The 18717-nt window shown below is 44.0% G+C and overlaps 1 protein-coding gene across 5 annotated transcripts in view; it reads left to right on the top strand.

The window, feature by feature from the left end:
* pnt (ETS transcription factor pointed) overlaps nt 1-18717 on the top strand; it is a 729717-nt gene that overhangs the window by 536802 nt on the left and 174198 nt on the right. The window contains exon 1 of one of the 5 annotated variants that reach the window (XM_076191627.1): nt 796-1620. The exons of the other annotated variants lie outside the window; for them this stretch is intronic. Coding sequence (XP_076047742.1) covers nt 1542-1620 — 79 coding nt within the window. The 5' untranslated portion in view covers nt 796-1541. Of the gene's footprint in view, nt 1-795; nt 1621-18717 lie in introns of those variants that run through there. 5 annotated transcript variants of the gene reach the window in all.

Here is an 18717-nt window from a genome sequence, read left to right as displayed (position 1 = left end):
CATCTTAGCTCTTATTTTTATACATTCATTCCATTTATTCATTTGTTCGATTCGTTTATTTACTAGATTATTTATTTACCGAATAAAGCTGTGTTGTGTTTGTCACCGTAAAGATGAAGATTGTGTGGTCAGAGAGCTCAGTTGACAAAAACGTGAGAAATATCATAATTCCTTCATCTGGTGGGGAGGGGATAGGTGTAGGTTAAGTTATTTTATATGATTATTCGTTTATTTATCTATTTTCAATTATTAAATTGATATTGTGATTTATGTGTTTATTAGATTATTTATTAAGTTGATTGATTTATTAAATCTATTAATTTATTTCATTAGATTTATTTATATATTCATTTATTTTTACAAGGAATACATCCTCTATTATATGGTGAAGGGGGAGGGGAGAGGGTCAAAGCACAAAACCCACATCAGGTGCAGAGAACCCCATCAGCCTGTCAGGAACTGTGGCTCCAACTGTGGGAGTGTCATCACAGGGCCCTGAAGTAGGGATAGTTCGTTCCCCAGTGACAACAAGGAGGACGGGTTGAAATATGACAGTCAGCCGTCGAAGCTACGTCCAGACTGACAATATTGCCAACACGAACCACAACGACCGCCGAATCGTGAGCGGGGAACCTACGAGACTTCAGGAGTGTTGGCGGTAGACGTCTGTGAGAGGTGGCAGCAGCATATAGGACCCAGCTTTGTGGGTCGGTCGGTTGGGCGCGGGAGGTGGGAGGGTGCAGGTGGGGCTTGGGAGGTGGTTGGCTGTACCAAGCTGAGGGCCTTTGCGGTGATATCCCGTGCAGTATATCCTGGGACACGGTCGAAGATACATCCTCCTCCAGCGGGCAATCAGGAACTTTTTAACCGAACACAATGGGACAACACTCTTTTATTGCCGTTGCTTTAGAAACACTATAGACGCAATTGGGCAGTGGACTACGGATTAGTGTCTCAGGTCTTTAGACTCCTCCTTCCCATCTCCGAACTGAGAAAGTGGAGACGAGACACTTAATTGACAAGCAACCTCGACATAGCCACGTGCTGCTGCTGCTGCTGCTGCTGCTGTTGTTGTTGTCCCGAATGGTAGAAGTTGGAATTCCATGTGGAAGGTGGTGATGGTGCTCTGGTACACAGTGAAAAGGGCGTGAAAGAAGAGGCAATTCCGGCCATTTTTTATTTTTTATTTTTATTTTTTTGGTACAAAGTTGTTTTGGTCACCGCTGTTGTGAAGTAAGAAAAAAAAAGAGAGCGAAAAAGAGCAATGATCACAAGGTGAAGCGTGTTTTTTGTTTATTTCTGGAAGGAAGAAATATTGACGTGAACTCATCATCGAAGTCAGAAGAATATCGAAGTCAAAGGAACCGAGTGACAGCTGATTCAGTCAAGCTAATAAGTTCGACGTGAAACCAGCCCAATCGAGACTTCGTGAAAAAAAAAAACACGAAAACTACCACGTTGTTAACTGAAAGAAATAACGCGAAGATATATTTGATCTAGTCATTAAGTTGAGAGTAGTTTTAACCTAATTTATTACTATTATGTACGTCGACTTCCTTCCCCCGCCAAACAAAATGGGCATTAAGTCTCTCAAGACACTCAGCAAGCCAGCAAAGTCAGGTAAGGTTCAAATATTTTCACATATATTTCATATCATATATATATATATATATATATATATATATATATATATATATATTTATTTATTTGGGGGGAGGGGGCTCCAAGATGCCTCGCAGGGAGTCTTGGAGTCTCTGGTAACCAAAGAATTTTTCTCTTTATCCAGAAGTCTACAGGTATATTAATATTTCTTTCTTTTTGACGGTGTTTGATGTTTCTTGGTGAAAAAGAATAAACAGATCGTGTAAAGGTGCGGCAGACAAGTGTATGTGAAAAATAGACGCATTGTGTAAGGTATCCTGCTGAGACACAGTGAGGTGAAGGGAACCATGATCACTAAGATCTCGTGATCACTAGACAAAAGCGTTTTCAAGATCGGCAGCATAAGATGTGTTCCTTCGTTCTTTTTGTAAGCAGAACTCGTACTGGATCTCTTGTTCATTTATCTTTTTCATGATTATTTTCTTATTATTTGCATTAGGCTTCATTCCCAAAATTGTGTTTTCTTAAGGAATAGCACCATGGCTGTGGTTCTTTTCTCAGCGAAGTGTCAAGCCGAAGTGGTAAAGTTGGCGACCTGCTGAGAAGGTTCCTCTCGATGTGGTTCGATCTAGGATTTCTTTTTGTCTTGTGAGGATTCTCTTGAAGACCAATAGCCTTCAAGACGAGCAACATTTATGCACACATTCAGCTAGCAAGGCAGTGTTCTTTCTGGGGTGGGGTTAGAGGAGATCGAGAGGTCACTATATGAACACAACAAAATTGGAAAAACAAGTAGGTAAAGCCGCGTGTGCTCTTCGAGGAGATGGCCGTCGATATCTTCAGTAATCTCCACTTCCGATGATGTCTTGTTTAGACGTGCGGACGAGAGACCCCCGGGAACAGAAACAGTCTGAAGGTGGCGCAAAGGTGGGGGAAGGGTCGGCAGGTGGTACCTATCGATAGACTGGCAGCTGGCGCTGGTCAAGAAATGTGTCCGGTGGTAATCGGAGGGGTAGTTTGAATGTTATTAGTCATCAGGCTCAGAAGTTGGTCAGGAATGGCAGTTGGTGTTGGTTCAGGGGTTAGCAGCTGGTCTTGAGTTTAAATACAGTTGGTTTTGGCAGCTGGCATTGGCTCCGAGACGGTGGGCGTGCTTGTTGAAAGCTGGCATATGGAGGTTGGAGTTTGCAGATGGTTCTAGTTTTCAGGTGGTGCCCGTTCGTTCGGGATGTGTAACTAGTGTTGATCTCGAAAAAAATTAAGAAAGGTGGTTCAATGTGTATTTTGTCATAGCAGGTACTGTACCCGTTTGAAAGCTGTCTTGGAGCTGCTGTAGGTGTTAGTAATTCCTATTGATTTGCTAGTTGACTAGTTTGTTAGTCTGGCAAATACTTTCTCACCGAGATGCGATCTAGTTCTTGGAGCAGGGACATTTGAAGAAAAATATTGTTCATCCTGGAGGATCTTTTTATTTTAATTTATTTATTCATTATTTCATTTTGGGAGCCAGGATAGTTGAACTGGAGTGGATAAAAATACACTTGGAATGAAATAATGAAGTGATAATTGACTTGTGTGTTTTGGATTTGTTGGAAACAAGTTGGAGTTGCTTGCTGGTTGGTTACTGGTTTTTGATGGAAATTGATATTCTATCGATTTGTTTTTTTGGTATTACTAGAGCACTGTGATTTCTTTGTCACACAATGTCGACAGTCCATAATTCACTGCTTAAACTTTAACATGAGTGATGAGTGTATAAGGTATATTTTCACAAATCTTAAAGATTTTACCAGTGGTTTACAATTGGTCGCATATCGATGTGTCCCTAAAGTCGTGTGTAAAATTAAAAAAAAAGATAAGAAGGTTTGGAAAAAAGTCTTATTTTTTGTGAATTTGGATTTGAGGATCTTTATAGGTTAGTGGGTGGTAGCTATCCACAGGTGTGGATAGAATATGAAGTGGATTTGGAAGATTTGGTGTTTAGTTTGTGTCTTGTGGATTAGTCAGCGTTAAGTTTGTGTCCCGTGAAGTGGTCAGTGTTCTATTTGTGTGGATAACTGCATAACTTTCATTCCATTTTGTAACTGGTGTCTATATTGTTGGTTACCTGTTTCATCTCAACATTTACAACATCAAAATTTATGTGAGCTTGTGTGTTTGTGTTGTTTTTTTTAACATTGGCGCTGGTAGAGTCATGATATATCGGTCGGTGTTGTCAAAGAGGTTCTTGCAGTCCGTTGCCTTTGTTATCTACCTCTCTCTCTCTCTCTCTCTCTCTCTCTCTCTCTCTCTCTCTCTCTCTCTCTCTCTCTCTCTCTCTCTCTTTTTCTCTCTCTTTGTTTCTCACACCGCCCATCCCTACCCACTCTCCATGGCAAAATTTCCCTCTGGATCAAGAGCGTTTGTCAGCGCAGCGTAAGGCTCCATCTCGCACCCCCCTCTATAACCCTCAACATCCCCCTTCTGCTACCTGTACCCTGTAGCCCCTCCCCTACTTCCGGCCAAGTATCCCCCTATTCTTCTTATCCCCATTCCTTCTCCCCGGACAGATAGGGCTAACTCTATCCTTGTTCATATTTCGGGGTCCTTCTCACAGCGTCCAAAACACACCATGTCCCCAAAATCATCCCGGTAACCCGTCGCATAAGGCCCCCAAATTTCCCAAGCACCAACGAAAGTGAACTTCCGGTGGATGCCCCCGGACGGCTCTCCCCCCTCTCTCTCCCTCGCTCCCCCCCAAACCCCTAAGTTAGGCTCCTCCCTCCCCCTTATGCTTCCCCGCTTGACCCTCCTTAAAGGCGGAGCAAAGGTGAGTGTGTTCGTACGTGTGTTTGCGGTGTCAGGGGTCCCCACTTTTTACTAAGGGAGGGAGAGATGGTTGGGGGGGAAGAGAGGGAGGGTTGTCTACTTTTCACGGGGTCCGGCCTCTGATGTTGTGTACTTGGTGCCACTAGAGGGGTCCCTGCTCACCCCCGACTCTGCTCAGATATGTGCTCTGCTCTGCTCAGCTCTTACCCGGCAAGTCCGCGGGGTCTTCGGCGCGGTTCCTTCTCATGCGCTGGCTTTCCGTGGCGTGCGCGTGCATGTGTTTTTGTGTGTGTGTGTGTGTGTGTGTGTGTGTGTGTGTGTGTGTGTGTGTGTGTGTGTGTGTGTGTGTGTGTGTGTGTGTGTGTGCGCGCGCGTGCATGTGTGTGTATTTACCTAATTGTAGTGTACAAGGAAGGAGCAACGCTCGTGGGATCCTTCTCTTACTTACCAATTCATCATAACATGCATGGTTCCAACTTAGGCTACTTCCTTATTTCTCAATTATCATAATTATTTGAATTCATGTAATGTTCCAGGTTGGGCTATATCACCTTCTAAATTTTTCCAAGTATTTATGCATCTACATGGAAAACTTTATTTCTTCACAACATTTAGATATTTAGTCGTGTTCTGTGTATGTGCGTGTGTGTGTGTATGTGTATGTGTGTTTGTGTGTTTATCGCTTGCTAGGGTTAGTTCTTGATGCAGGTCTCTGACCGTCTGTCCTCCTCACTGATCATCTTAGTGTGGTCGGCTGGTGATCTCTTCCTAGGTTTGATCACCGTGGAATGATCACTTCAGTGTGATCACGGTAGTATGATGACCGTGGTTTGATCACGATGATGTGATGATCGTGGCTTAATCACCATGGTATAATCACCGCGGTATTTTCTCCATGGATTTGATTGCCGTGGTTTGATCATCGTATTGTGGTTACATGCTGTTCTCTCTCTTGTTGTGATCACTGAGGTGTGATCAACTAATACACCTACTCATAGTGATCTCACCCAGTTCCCTCCTTTTCTATGGTATGATCAACTTCTGTATCATGATCATTATATGATCAGACACTGTTACATCGTACTCTGGCCGTTGCCGTTAAGTTTTCCGTATGATCGCCGCGATATGTGATCATAGACGTGATCAGTCGCTTGATACGGGATTAGACGTTATGATCAACGTGTCATGATGACCGGATCATTTTTCCACTAGTTGTTTGCATGTACACAAACAGGAAATACTTGTGTTTATTCTTATATCCTGCCTGGGTGCATACTTGTATGCACATGTATATATATATATAATATATATATATATATATATATATATATATATATATATGTGTATATAATATATATATATATATACATAAATATATATACAAATATAGCCTATATATATATATATATATATTTTTTTTTTTTTTTTTTTTTTGTCCGTGATATACATGTGTGCGCGTTTGTGTGTGGACGTGTGCGAATATGGTTAAATGTGCATCTTGTGAACACAGATTTGCGAATGTGTACTCTTATGACCACTGCAACATCAATGTCATCAGAACGTTTAATACATACGCATTACAATAGTACAGAATGTACTTCATTTTGCAACTTCTCCAATGCAGTTCACACATCTTTTTACCGAAAAAAAGAAAAGTATAACACGAAAGAATACTTATCTTCTATGAAGCTCGTGGAGGTCTTTGTCCATCTTATATAATAATAATAATAATGATAATAAAAATAGTAATAATAATAATAATAATAGTAATGATAATGATAATGATAATAACAACAACAACAGCAACTAATAACAATTCCTAAGGTGCATGACTTGAACTTAGTGCAGGTTTTGGAAGACAGGATGGTCCAAGCAGACAGATTAACGGGGGAGACAGAGAGAGAGAGAGAGAGAGAGAGAGAGAGAGAGAGAGAGAGAGAGAGAGAGAAAGAGAGAGAGGTGGGAGTCGAGAGAGTGAGAGGGAAAGAATATGCCGAATATGTGTAGGTGATGAAAAGGAATAGAGCGAAAAAATACAGAACAGGCGCCATAGGTATAAAAGAAGAAGAGGTGCAGGAGGAGGAGGAGGAGGAGGAGGAGAGGAAAGACGAGAAATGCGGAAGAATAGACGTCTCATGTTGAACGAAGGTGTCGCTGACGGACTAGGAGGAAAGCTGCCTCCGGTACAATGTCGTCCCTTCCCTTCCTTTTATCCTTCCCGGAATGGAACCGGAATCGGCAGGCAAGGGTACCGACGAAGTATTCGAGGCCGGCACAAAAGGCCGAGTAGGACCTCCGCTCTGGCTTCAGACGTTTTCTTTGATGCTCCTGCCGAAGAGGATGACGGGCGATCTGGAGACTTGTACGCAACGGGTGATGGAGTTCTCCATGAAGCTTAGAAAGTGGGGGTCCTCCTGTTCTCTCTGAGGAAGACTTCTGTTCCTAAGGGATGGACTTCTTAGATGATGATGAGTCTTCGGGGTTGTGGTTAAGGTTTATTCAGCTTCAAAGGTCCAGTGACAGAAATATAGCTAACCCAGAAGAGTTTTATTATGCTGGTGGAAAGCGGGAGACGGGCCCCCCAACCTCTATCAGAAACGCGCCAAAGATCGAAAGACGATTGGCGTGACAAAATCATCGAAGTTTGCCACAGTGAAAGCAGTTTGAGCGTGCGCATGTGCAAGCCTTAGGCAGGGGGTTGCCCTCTTTTCTCTCATCGGATGATTTTTCCTTCCTTGTAATTTCCTCTCTGGGGGACTGAAGAGATTCTGAAAGAGGTGTAGCCTCCCATGGGGTCTCAAAATCTCCTTTTGTGCCCACAAGACAGAAATTCCTACCGTTGTCGGGGATAGGGGTGGGGATGGGGGTAAGTAATCGAAGTAGCTTGTTATTCCTTTCTCCCGATGATTCCCGGTAATCTTATATTCCCATTGTCGTCTTCCTCCCCCCACACCCACCCCCGTCCACCCATCAACCACCTTGCCCATATTCTTTGTATGTGTTTCAACTTGTCTTTCCTTTCTTTGTTGGTCACCGCCACATTCCAAACGTCTTCGACAAACCCCTCCCCCTTTCTCTTTTCTTTGTATCCTCTCTCCCTTCCTCTTCCTCTTTTTCCTCCACCCTCTCTTTTTCCTCGATACATTTGTCCTCGTTCTGTCATCTTACTTTTCTAATTTCTCTTCTTTGTCTTCTTCCCTGTCTTTTGTTTTCTTCGTTCTCCTCTTGCTGTTCCTTCTAATATTCTTCCTCGCCCACCTTTGAGTCATTTTCGTTCTTCCCCTTTCCTCCTCCTCCTCCTCCTACTTGTCCCCTGCTCTCACTCCGTCTGCTCCTCTTCGTCTTCCTCTTCCTCCGTCTGCTCCTCTTCATCTTCCTCTTCCTCCTCCTCCTCCTCCTTCTCCTTCTCCTTCTCCTTCTCTTCGTCCTCCTCCTCCTCTTTCTCCTCCTCCTCCTCCACTTTATCCTCGGCCTCTTTCTCCTCGTCCTCGTTCTCGTCCTCCTCTCCCTTGTACTCTTCGCTTTCGTTCTCCACGTTGTTCTCGTTTTCATCTCTCCTCTTCTTCCTCCTCCTGGTCATCTTCTTCCTCCTCCTCTTCCTCCTCTTCCTTCTCCTCCTCGGGCGGAGCAGAGAGCGCCTTCCCCTTCCTCCCACTTCGCCCCTTCTAGCGGGGCAACAGATAAGGTTACACTCGAGAGAAGAGAGGAGGAAGAGGTGGAGACGGTTGGGGCGGAGGGGAGGTCGACGAGGAGTGGGGGGGGGCGGATTGTATAAGTTTAGTTAGGTGGGATGGATGGGGAGGTGGTTGTACTGTGGCCACAACCCACATAGGTTGTGCAAGAGATCTTCAGGTTGCAGAACCCATGGAGGGCTCGCTCAGCTTGTGGATGTTCTCGGGGTTTGAAGGAGAAGGTTGAGAACGAGGTTTTAAAGTTGCTCGAGAACAAACTTCAATGACGAACTTCGATGGTTAGGCTCGAGTGGAACTTGGTGGGATAGGAGTAGGAGATCGCTGATGCACCGAGGGTGGAGGTGGTGGTGATAGCAAAGACATTTTCGGTGATTATTATCATCAGTAATGATGGCTTGGGCCATGATATCAGTGGTGTGGTGATAGTAATGACGTGGTGGTGATGGTGGCTGTGATAGTGATGATGATCAATACATGTTGATAGTGGTGGTGAAAGAAATCATAAATGCTTGTTGGTTGTGATGATAGTGATGAAAGCACGTTTAACATGATATCTTACCCTCTCTCTTTTTCTCTCTCCCCCATCTCTCTCTTTGAAGAGCAGGCCAGTACGAGACCCTTTGGTCCATGCAAAGGACTTCTTTCCTACGAGGAGGAGGAAGAGGAGGAAGGGGTAGCGCGGCTCCTCTGGAGAGGGAGTACCCTATACGATAACGCGATAAAAGTTACATGTGGTTCTCCTGCGGAGGGAATGAAAGCAGTTGAAAGAGGAGACGCGGGAGCACGTGGGGACCTCGGACCTCGGCGGGGGTACGCCGCCAAGGGAGCGTCAGGGGAGGAGAGGGAGAGGTCGGGGTCAGATGGGTGGGGGCACGGAAGCAAATGGAAAGGGGATGGTCCACAGGTCCCGCCGGGAATGCCTTCCTCCCCCTCCTCCTCCTCCTCCTCCTCCTCCCCCCCTCCTACATATAACTCCTCCTCCCACCCACTTCCGTCTACGCGTTCCCATTCCCATTCCCGAATTCCGAGAGTCGGATGTATCGGGTTGGGTGTCTTCGGGGCGATACGGGTCGGGGGAACGGCGGCGACATTGCGTCATGTGGTGTCGTCGTTGTTATCCCTCCTCCTCCCTCCCTCCCTCCCCCCTCCTCCTCCCTCCTCCCCCTTGTTTCGTCGTCATTGCTCAGCTATAGCGTACCTCTGGTGGCCCCCCCACTGGGCTTGCCCTTGGCCGGAAGAGGCCCTCTCCTCTTCTTGCGCATGCGTACAGAAGATTCCCCCTCCCCACTACCAACCAGAGAAATCCCCTGTGCTTGTAGACGCTATGAGGCCCCTTCTGCTTTAGAGGACTCTTCTGGTCTTGTCTACAGCTAGAAGCGACCCATCTACTGTTCTTAGACATTCGCACGGGAGCCCTTTGTGATAGGTCGCTCTGTGGAAGGGGTTTTAGGCACACAGACCTTACCCAGCACAACCTACACTAGGTCTTATCCACATCACATAGGCCACGCACCCATACCCTCACCCGAGCGCGTGCGCGTCAGTCATTGGTATAGAAAAGCTAATCTTGAGGAGACGGTCTTCTCCCAGCTGAATGAAATAATCTGATGTTCGCCACAATGAAATCAATATAAAAACGGGCAATTCGATGTTGTAACGAATTAAGGAACGAAAAATTCTCCCAAGTGAATAAAATCGTTGGGCACCAACTAGATTAAGATAGAGGGACGGGATTCTCGCAACTGAATGGAATCGCCTGACAACAGCCACAAGACTTCTGAATGGGTTACTGGTAAATGGCAACCCTTTGTATGGTGGGACGCATTGGCTCAGGATTATCCGTGCATAATCCACAGGACTCTTAATCCTTACATCCGGCGGGAGGGGATAGGAGAGGTGGGGGAGGGGGTAGTGAGGGAGGGCCGGATGATCGGTGATTAATGCTATAAACTTGCCTTGTATTTATTTATAGATTTTCGTTCTCTTCCTAATCATGACGGGAACGCTGTGTGTGTGTGTGTGTGTGTGTGTGTGTGTGTGTGTGTGTGTGTGTACAGACAGATACACACACACACACACACACACACACACATACATATATATATATATATATATATATATATATAATATCCGAGCCGTTCTTGAGAAAGGTGCTTTTGCCTTGGTGTCTTACTAAGACCGACACGGGAAAGGGTTCTGGGGAAGGTCCAAGAGCAAGTATGTGTCTTCACACAAGCGAATAGTGGCCTATGAAGACTCGAACCCATATTTCTCCAGATATGAAGCGAGCACGCAAGCGACCGGCCTACTGTGGCCCACTCCTTGCATGTTGAACCAATATTAATGACACAGTATATTGACTCAAAACGATTGACATTGTATTGACATGCTCATTACCAGTGACACAATATATTGACTTGTTACTGTAGACACAGTATATTAACCCAAAATCATTGACAAAATATATTGACAATATATATGGACTCTTAATTATTGACATTTTATATATACCTAATACTATTAACACAATATATTGATTCGTTACTGTTCACACAGTATATTCACCTCAAAACTATCCACACAATATGTATACAAAATGTATGGACTCACTTTTTAACATATTGTATTGACCTAAGACTGTTGACAATATATTCACTCAGTCCTACTGTCCTACTGACATGACCCCTCAGTACTGTTTTGCACTCCCAGTATTGTTCAGCACGAACTGGTGCGCAGTTATTGACTGTGGAGGGACTGTTTAACGAATTTCGTTAATTTCGTTGAAGCCAATGACAGAATACTTCTTTAAAGGGGTCTTGAACGACCAAGGTCGCCTTCAAGCTGGAGTCTGTCCCTCAGCTACATGAAATCTCCTACTGTCTTTATCTGGGACGAACATGTAGAATGTGTCCCCATGAAGAGAGAGAAAAAGAAAGAGATAGAGAGGGAGGGAGAGAGAGAGAAAGGGAGAGAGAGAGAGAGAAAGAAAGAGAGAGAGAGAGAGAGAGAGAGAGAAGGGGGAGAGAATATTGAAAAGTATAATAAGAGAAGGAGAAGGAGAGAGCATGAGGATGAGAAGAGTAGTAGGAAGAATAAGAAAAGAAGAGGGAAAGAGGAAAAAGAAGAGCGAGAAAAGGATGAGTTAGAAGGAGATAAAGAAGAGGAGGAGGAACCCTCCACCCCAGCCCACCCCACCCCTTCCCGAGGAAGAGTGGGATTAAGTTTGAAGGCAGGAGGCGGGTGGGTTGGCGGGAGGAGCCAAAACCAGCGATTGACCGACACTCCGACGACTCATGCGGACCTCTCCACTTCCGCGGCGGCCCTGTCCTGCACCGTTCACAGGAACCTGTCTCTTTCTGTCTGTCTCTGTTTGTTTGTTTGTATGTTCATTTCTGTCTCTGTTTGTGTGTTTGTTTATATGTCCATTCGCCCGTACTTGAATATACTCATATATACTACACGCGCCCCCCGCGTGCGCGCGCACACACACACACACACACACACACACACACACACACACACACACACACACACACACACACACACACACACACACACACACGCACATACATACACACACACACACACACACAAACACACACACACACGCGCGCGCGCGCACGCACAAAAACACACACCTGCACCCACACTCACATTATATATATAGATATATATATATATATATATATATATATATATATATATATATATATATACAGTGTATATATATATATATATATATATATATATATACGTACATACATATATAGATATACCTATACATTTGATATATATGATATACACGCATGCACAATGAACCTAACAAGTATCCGGGCACGGATAATTACCTGGTTATAAGTTCGGCACATGTTCTGGCGTCTCGAGTCCCGGTTCTCGCCGCCACCGGATCTAATGGAAAGTAAACAACCACGGGAGTACTGACTGCGCCGGCGCGTCGCAAGAACCAACCCCAATTCGACGCGGCGCAGGGAACGAACTGCGCATGCGTGAAAGGGTATTGTTACCCGCCGTTATGTGTTGTGTTTATCTTTACATGCATCGGAGGGGGGGCGAGAAAATCGGGTTTGTGTAATCGCAGGATCTATGGTTGTAATAAGGAACTAAATCGTCTTCGGTGGGCATTTGAACCCCCTTCGCTACGGTGTTGAACACCCCCCCCCGCCATTTTTTATTTTGTTCTTCTATCTCTTTCAGGAGGTTCTTCTTTTTGTTCTTTCTTCTTCGTCTGTTTTATCTTTTTCTTATACTTGTTCTTGATATTATTATTTTCTTCTTTTCCTCCTCCTCCTCCTCCTCCTCCTCCTCCTCCCGCTTCTTCTTCTCCTCCCGCTTCTTCTCCTCCCGCTTCTTCTTCTCCTCCCGCTTCTTCTTCTTCTTTTTCTTCTTCTTATTCTCCCGTTTCTTCTTCGTCTTTTTTCCTTCTTTCTGTACCGCTTTCCGTCCTTCCTCTTTTCTTTCTTTAACTTTTTCTTCTTGCTGCCTCTACAAGATTTTGTTGTAATTACCGCTGGGTAATCATGTGTCAAAGGAAATTGTCCCCGGTCATTGTAGGCTTACTGTATCGTCAGAGTTCAGAGTTCGTCCACAGTCTTCCGGTATGTACATCTCTCATGGTGGGAAGCGTAAGAATATCTATTGTAATATTTCAATATGATACTATCTATTGAACGCATTTAAAAACATGAGAATTATTATGCGATGAAGTCTCCTTATATTAGTAGATAAGGATGATAGTGTTGTCGAATTTTAGAATCCAATTGTACCGGCTATATACCGGGATCTCCGGTGAACAACAAAGGATGAAATATAGTGGCATATACTCCCCTGAATGCACCTTTCACAAGAACGGTGGCGACGCTGCCTTCGCATTGAAGAAGAACACTTGGAAAAGAAAATTCGGTTGTGAAAAGAAGGGGAAGAAGTTTATCTCTAACGGGGCTTCGCTAATCGATTGATCCCGAAGACATGGGCAAGGGCGAACTGAGCACGAGATTAGCGTGTCTCGGTTAATGTTGTATACGGTTATGCCCCGCTCCACGGTTAAACCGACCGCGAATGGACTCGATCAGACCGCAGCCAATTCATTGATTGCCTCGGTGACGTTAAGTGACAGACTTGGGGTTATGTAAAATGGCCACGAGGGGCCGGACTCGACGTGCACCGCGTCCGCCTCCTCCTCGGGAGAGTCTTGTCTCAGAGTCGAGTCACTTCGGCTTTTGCGGTGCTCTTAAAGACCTCCGTTTTTCGGTGTTCTTTGATATGGATAATTGGGTAATGATGGCTGCAATTGCTTAGCCACGCATGCGCGCAGGTGATCTCTGTAAAAGAGCAGCTTCTTAACCAGCCAGCTCAGCATTCTATAAACTAGACATATACTGTATATATATATATATATATATATATATATGTGTGTGTATATATACTCTTGTAGACATACGAGGTTGAAGGCTAAAGAGGATTCACTGTTGATTATTTTATTTTGTGGAGCTTCAATACAATGCACAATCTTCTTTTTATCTTCAGAGATGACTTTTGACAATAATTCTCTGGTTGTTGCCAACGTTTTGGAACTTCCTGGTTCCATCTTCTGGGCGATCTATGGACTATAGACTACCTAGGACAGACCACCCGCCCGCGCGGGATCGGTAGTTGTAGGAGGGGAAGAGATGTCTGTATGAAAATGAAAAGATAGTTGTGTATAAAAGGGGGCTATTGCCAACGGGCGATTTTAGGGATATTTACTTCGTGGTGTGGCTTAGGAGGGGTGGGCAGGAGACTTGGAGTTGGGAGGTTGAAATTAATGCATGTAACCGTGAGGTTCCTTTAGAAGTATTTATTCATCTTAACCTCAACCAACAGAGTTAGAAAGGGAGTAGGAGGCTTAGTCGTAGGGAAAGATAGAAAAATTGGAGAAAAAAATTAGTGGTAGGGTAAACTGAAATGAGATGTAGTAGAAAAGTTATAAATGAAAATAATTTCAGTAGAAGGAAAATTTTATGTAGGTGTTTGTGCATGCAGTCGTGTTTTTTGTTTGCGTATACTTCTGTGTGTATGCTACGCATAGAGGATTGTTGCCTCTAAGCGGGTGCACATACAGCCTGATAATTAATGGACGAGACATCGACATTATTATTATTATTGTTTTATTATTATTATTATTATTATTATTATTATTATTATCATTATTATTATTATTATTATTATTATTATTATTATCATTATTATTATTGTTGTTGTTATTATCATTATTGTTATTATTATTATTATTATTATAATTATTATTATTATTATTATTATCATTATTATTATTATTATTATTATTATTGTTATTGTTATTATCATTATTATTATCATTATTATTATATCATCATCATCATCCTTATCATCATCTGATATGCAGGATCTGTGGTGGTCTTATTTATATTTCGAGCTGGGATCATTGGGTTCCCTGCGGGAAAAGGTGTACTCTGATTAGCTGTCATATGCCAATAGGGGATACGGGTTACAGGAGGTCTGGGAGACCTCTTCCAGTGCTTATAATGGATCTGTCTGGGCTCAGTCTCTTCATGGAAAGTAAGGCCTGCGTGTCTCCGACCTGGATGTTGATGCTAGGATGGTTACTTTTTATGTATAAGGCTTCAAGGAACAGCAGCCTACGGGGATCCGATTCCCTGTCTATGATTGTTGTACTATTTGTTACTAGTTAATCATTTGTTGTGGGAGGAGGTGTAGTGTGACTTGATTGATCCGTTGGACAGGTGGCATGTTAAGCGTCGTGTTAGTCTTGTTGTTGCCATACCAATGTAGGTGTGAGATCTACACACTATTGCGTTTGGGGATGGAGAAAATTGAGACTTGGTTATCTACAGTGGAGATGGAGGAAATGAAAAGCTGGTTGACTACATTGGGGATGGAGGAAATGGAGACCTAATTATCTACAATAGGGAGGGAGAGAAAATAGGAAAACTGGTTGACTACAATGGGGGATCTTTTGGTTGACTGGGTGCTGCCTGTACTTACCAGATTTAGGTAAAACTCCATTTTACCTCTCTGTAGTTTTTCTCTTTTTCTTCACCTTCTTCTTCTTCGATGGATGAGCTCTTTCCACCTCTGTCCCTTGGTTTTAGTCGGAGTATCTACGTTTCTTCAAGGACCTGGGATCAGCGCGAGATTGTCCATAAGGATAGAAACACTGGTAAACTAGAGCCCATAAGAACAGCAAAGATCCAGAATCGGATGTGTCTTTCTAGGATCAGGAGCGTCTAGGAGTCATTCAAGTCTTGGAGGCGAAATGATTACATGAATACAGCCGTTCTTAAACCAGAGATGGATGCTATTCCAGGTTTCTAGGTTTACAAGGAACATAATTTTTATTTTTCTTAAAGTCTTAGAAAATATTTCCTAGTTGACAATTAAGCAATCTTAGGCCTTGAGTTTTTTTTGTTGTTTTTTATTTTTTTTTTGGGGGGGAGGGGTATAAGAGAGGCTATGTAGAACTGCTGTATGAAGGAAAAATTCGGAATTAAAAATGCGAAATTCGATGAAATGTATGAATCGTGAACCAAGCATACGGCAACCCTGGTGAAGAACTTCTCCGCCAGGTTAAAATAAACGGAATATAGTGTGAGTTATCCTGGTAGCTCGTGTTTTAGTAAACTAGGAGAGCTAAGGCAAATGGTAGGTGCTAGGAGCCGTTGGGGATTCGAACTCGAGGTCGAATTCGAAGATCAGAAGATCTCTTTCGGGGCGAAGTGCGGGCGAAGGCTGGATCGATAGGTCGCGTTGAAATCGCCGCCGCCACCGACGCCGTCGAGGGCTCGTGGACTTCGCGGGAACCACCGAACTCGCTCGCGTTCGCGGCGACCTCACTTCGATGTCTGTCCTCGGTACTCCGACTCTCGTGCGGTGAGTCTGGAGTGGTGAGGAATCGTCTCCGTCGGTAATGAGTTTGTGAACGTGTCTTTAGAGTTTGAATTTCATACCTATTGAGTGATTCATCTTCTCGTATTCACGGACTTTGGGATGTACAGGATTTTCTGTTTCTGAATGCTCTTCCTATGGACATGACAAAGATATCAAATCTCTACTCGGGCTCTCGTCTTTCGTATTCGTAAGGATATATGACAATATGGGGAAAAGGACTCTCTCTCTCTCTCTCTCTCTCTCTCTCTCTCTCTCTTTCTTTCTCCACCCTCTCTCTCTCTCTCTCTCTCTCTCTCTCTCTCTCTCTCTCTCTCTCTCTCTCTCTCTCTCTCTCTCTCTCTCTCTCTCTCTCTCTCTCTCTCTCTCTCTCTCTCTCTCTCTCTCTCTCTCTCTCTCTCTCTCTCTCTCTCTCTCTCTCTCTCTCTCTCTCTCTCTCTTTCGGCGTGGTTTCGAAACCTGTCTTTTCAAATGGACGAGTGAGCGATCATTCTTAACAGAGATTTTTTAAATCATAACGTGTGTGTGTACGTGTATACATCTATGCGTGTGTATGTGTGTGTGTGTATGCGTGTATTTGCATGTACGCGCTCGTGTGCTCATGCAGACAGCTTCAGATAAAGGAAGCCGCAGCCAATCTTCTTATATATATGTACAGGTACGTGTATGGATATGCTTCTATTATACGTGAATATGTTTATATATATATGTGTGTGTGTATAATGCGACAGTACAACGTTGACGCCATATTGTGCCACGGCCCCACACACACACACACACACCACACACACACACACACACACACACACACACACACACACACACACACACACACACACACACACACACACACACACACACACACACACACACACACACACACACACAGAAAGAGAGAGAGAGAGAGAGAGAGAGAGAGAGAGAGAGAAAGAGAGAGAAAGAGTTCGGTCGGGCAGCGGTGGCCGTCGCTCCTGACGTAACCACCCGTGGCGGGCGGCGAAGCCCCAAAGTGCTCAATCGAGGTCCACGCCAACATTGCCACACTTCCGTCTGTTCGCGCGCGGTCGCGCACTCTCGTCCGTCGCTGCTGCGAGGGCTCTACCCTCCACCCCCTCCCAAGTGCGCACAATGGGACGGGACACGGCCAGGGTAGCGGCAGTCTTCGTCCGTGGATATGGAAGGAGTTTGAAAATGAATTTATATAAGGCCTTTGACTCTTCCCTCCTGCGCAGTGGTCTCGTTTTCGCGTGAGAAAAGGAACGCTGAAGTAGGACCGGACTGGGCACACGACCGTATTGTGTGTGTTGGTGGGTATTGTAAGTATATGCATACAAAAGCATCTATATCTATGAATACTATGCACAACATATATCATGACTGGTTCCGCGCGTACAATCACCGTACAAACCCACACGCACACGTGTGTGTGTGTGTGTGTGTGTGTGTGTGTGTGTGTGTGTGTGTGTGTGTGTGTGTGTGTAGAACACATGCATTGTGTAGGCACGATTATGTATACCTTGTATTTCTAAAGTTATGCATATACGCAGGTAAATCCACAGTTGATGTGTACACATTTTGTGGACGTGCATATGTTGCTTGTTTGCGTGTGATTTTACACATGCAGTTTTGCTGAGGGCGGGGATGCTTACTGTGAGTACTAAATCATAAACTAGATAAGGTTTGATTCATATTTTTGTACTTTAGTTCGATAGTGTAAGTATAGTTAAGAAAGACGTTTCTCAGCATGTTCTGATTTTATGTCTGCGTGGTATCATATTTTTACCTATTTATCTATATATTAATTTATGTATTTATTTTCATTTACTTATTTATTTCTTTATTTCTTTATTCATTTATTCATTTATTCATTCATTGCGATGAGAAGTAATTTCGCTATCAATATATCCTACCAAGATGCTAAAGAAGAACTTGTAAATATGATTCGCGTTGTTAGTTTCCGCGGTGTTCTCTTCGAGTAAGTTTCCGCTACTGTAGACCCAGCGTCCTCCAGTTCCTCTTCACCCGCTCGCCTCGTCCCACCCGCGAAGCGGAAGAACTCCGACAACAACTAAAGCGACCATTTTAAATCCTTCCGCTACTTCAACTTCGCTGGTTCCTTGTGGGCAGTAGGAACGTTTTAACTCCTGTAGGAGGTTATCCTTTGGCCTCCTTTGTTATCCATTGTCCATTGTCGGCCTTTATTTCCTTCCTTTTCTCCTGTGTCTGCGCCTTTGCCGGGTCCTTTTTCGCGGTCAAGCCTTTTTTCTTCCTTTTTTATGAACGATTTTTTTTCTTTCATTTGTAACCTCTGGGCTTTCCTTACGTCTCCTCTTCTTCAGAGAAGAATAGATTGTCGTGGTGTTATTCTTAAGTGCGTTTTGTTGATCCTGGATTCACTCTTATCATTGTGTTGATGGGTGTTGATAACTCCTGAGCTTTGTTGACGAGATAGATGTAGCTTGTATAGTCTATTGTGCAATGTATTTTAGCTCCGAACAAGATTTAAGAGTCTACACCAGGTGTTTAGTCGTGAATGACTATGATAGTATAGCCAGGGCAAATGGCAGTCACTTGTATTTGTTTGGGATCGATGACGTACGTACATAGTTATGATGATAGAGCGAAACCTAAGGCACACACACACACACAAACACACACACACACACACACACAC

This window comes from Oratosquilla oratoria, chromosome 10, assembly GCF_046742065.1.
Source record: "Oratosquilla oratoria isolate Oo_2021 chromosome 10, ASM4674206v1, whole genome shotgun sequence".
NCBI classification, from domain to species: Eukaryota; Metazoa; Arthropoda; class Malacostraca; order Stomatopoda; family Squillidae; genus Oratosquilla; species Oratosquilla oratoria.
The sequence above is the reverse complement of the archived record's forward strand: the minus strand, read 5'-3'. Positions and strand labels throughout refer to the sequence as shown.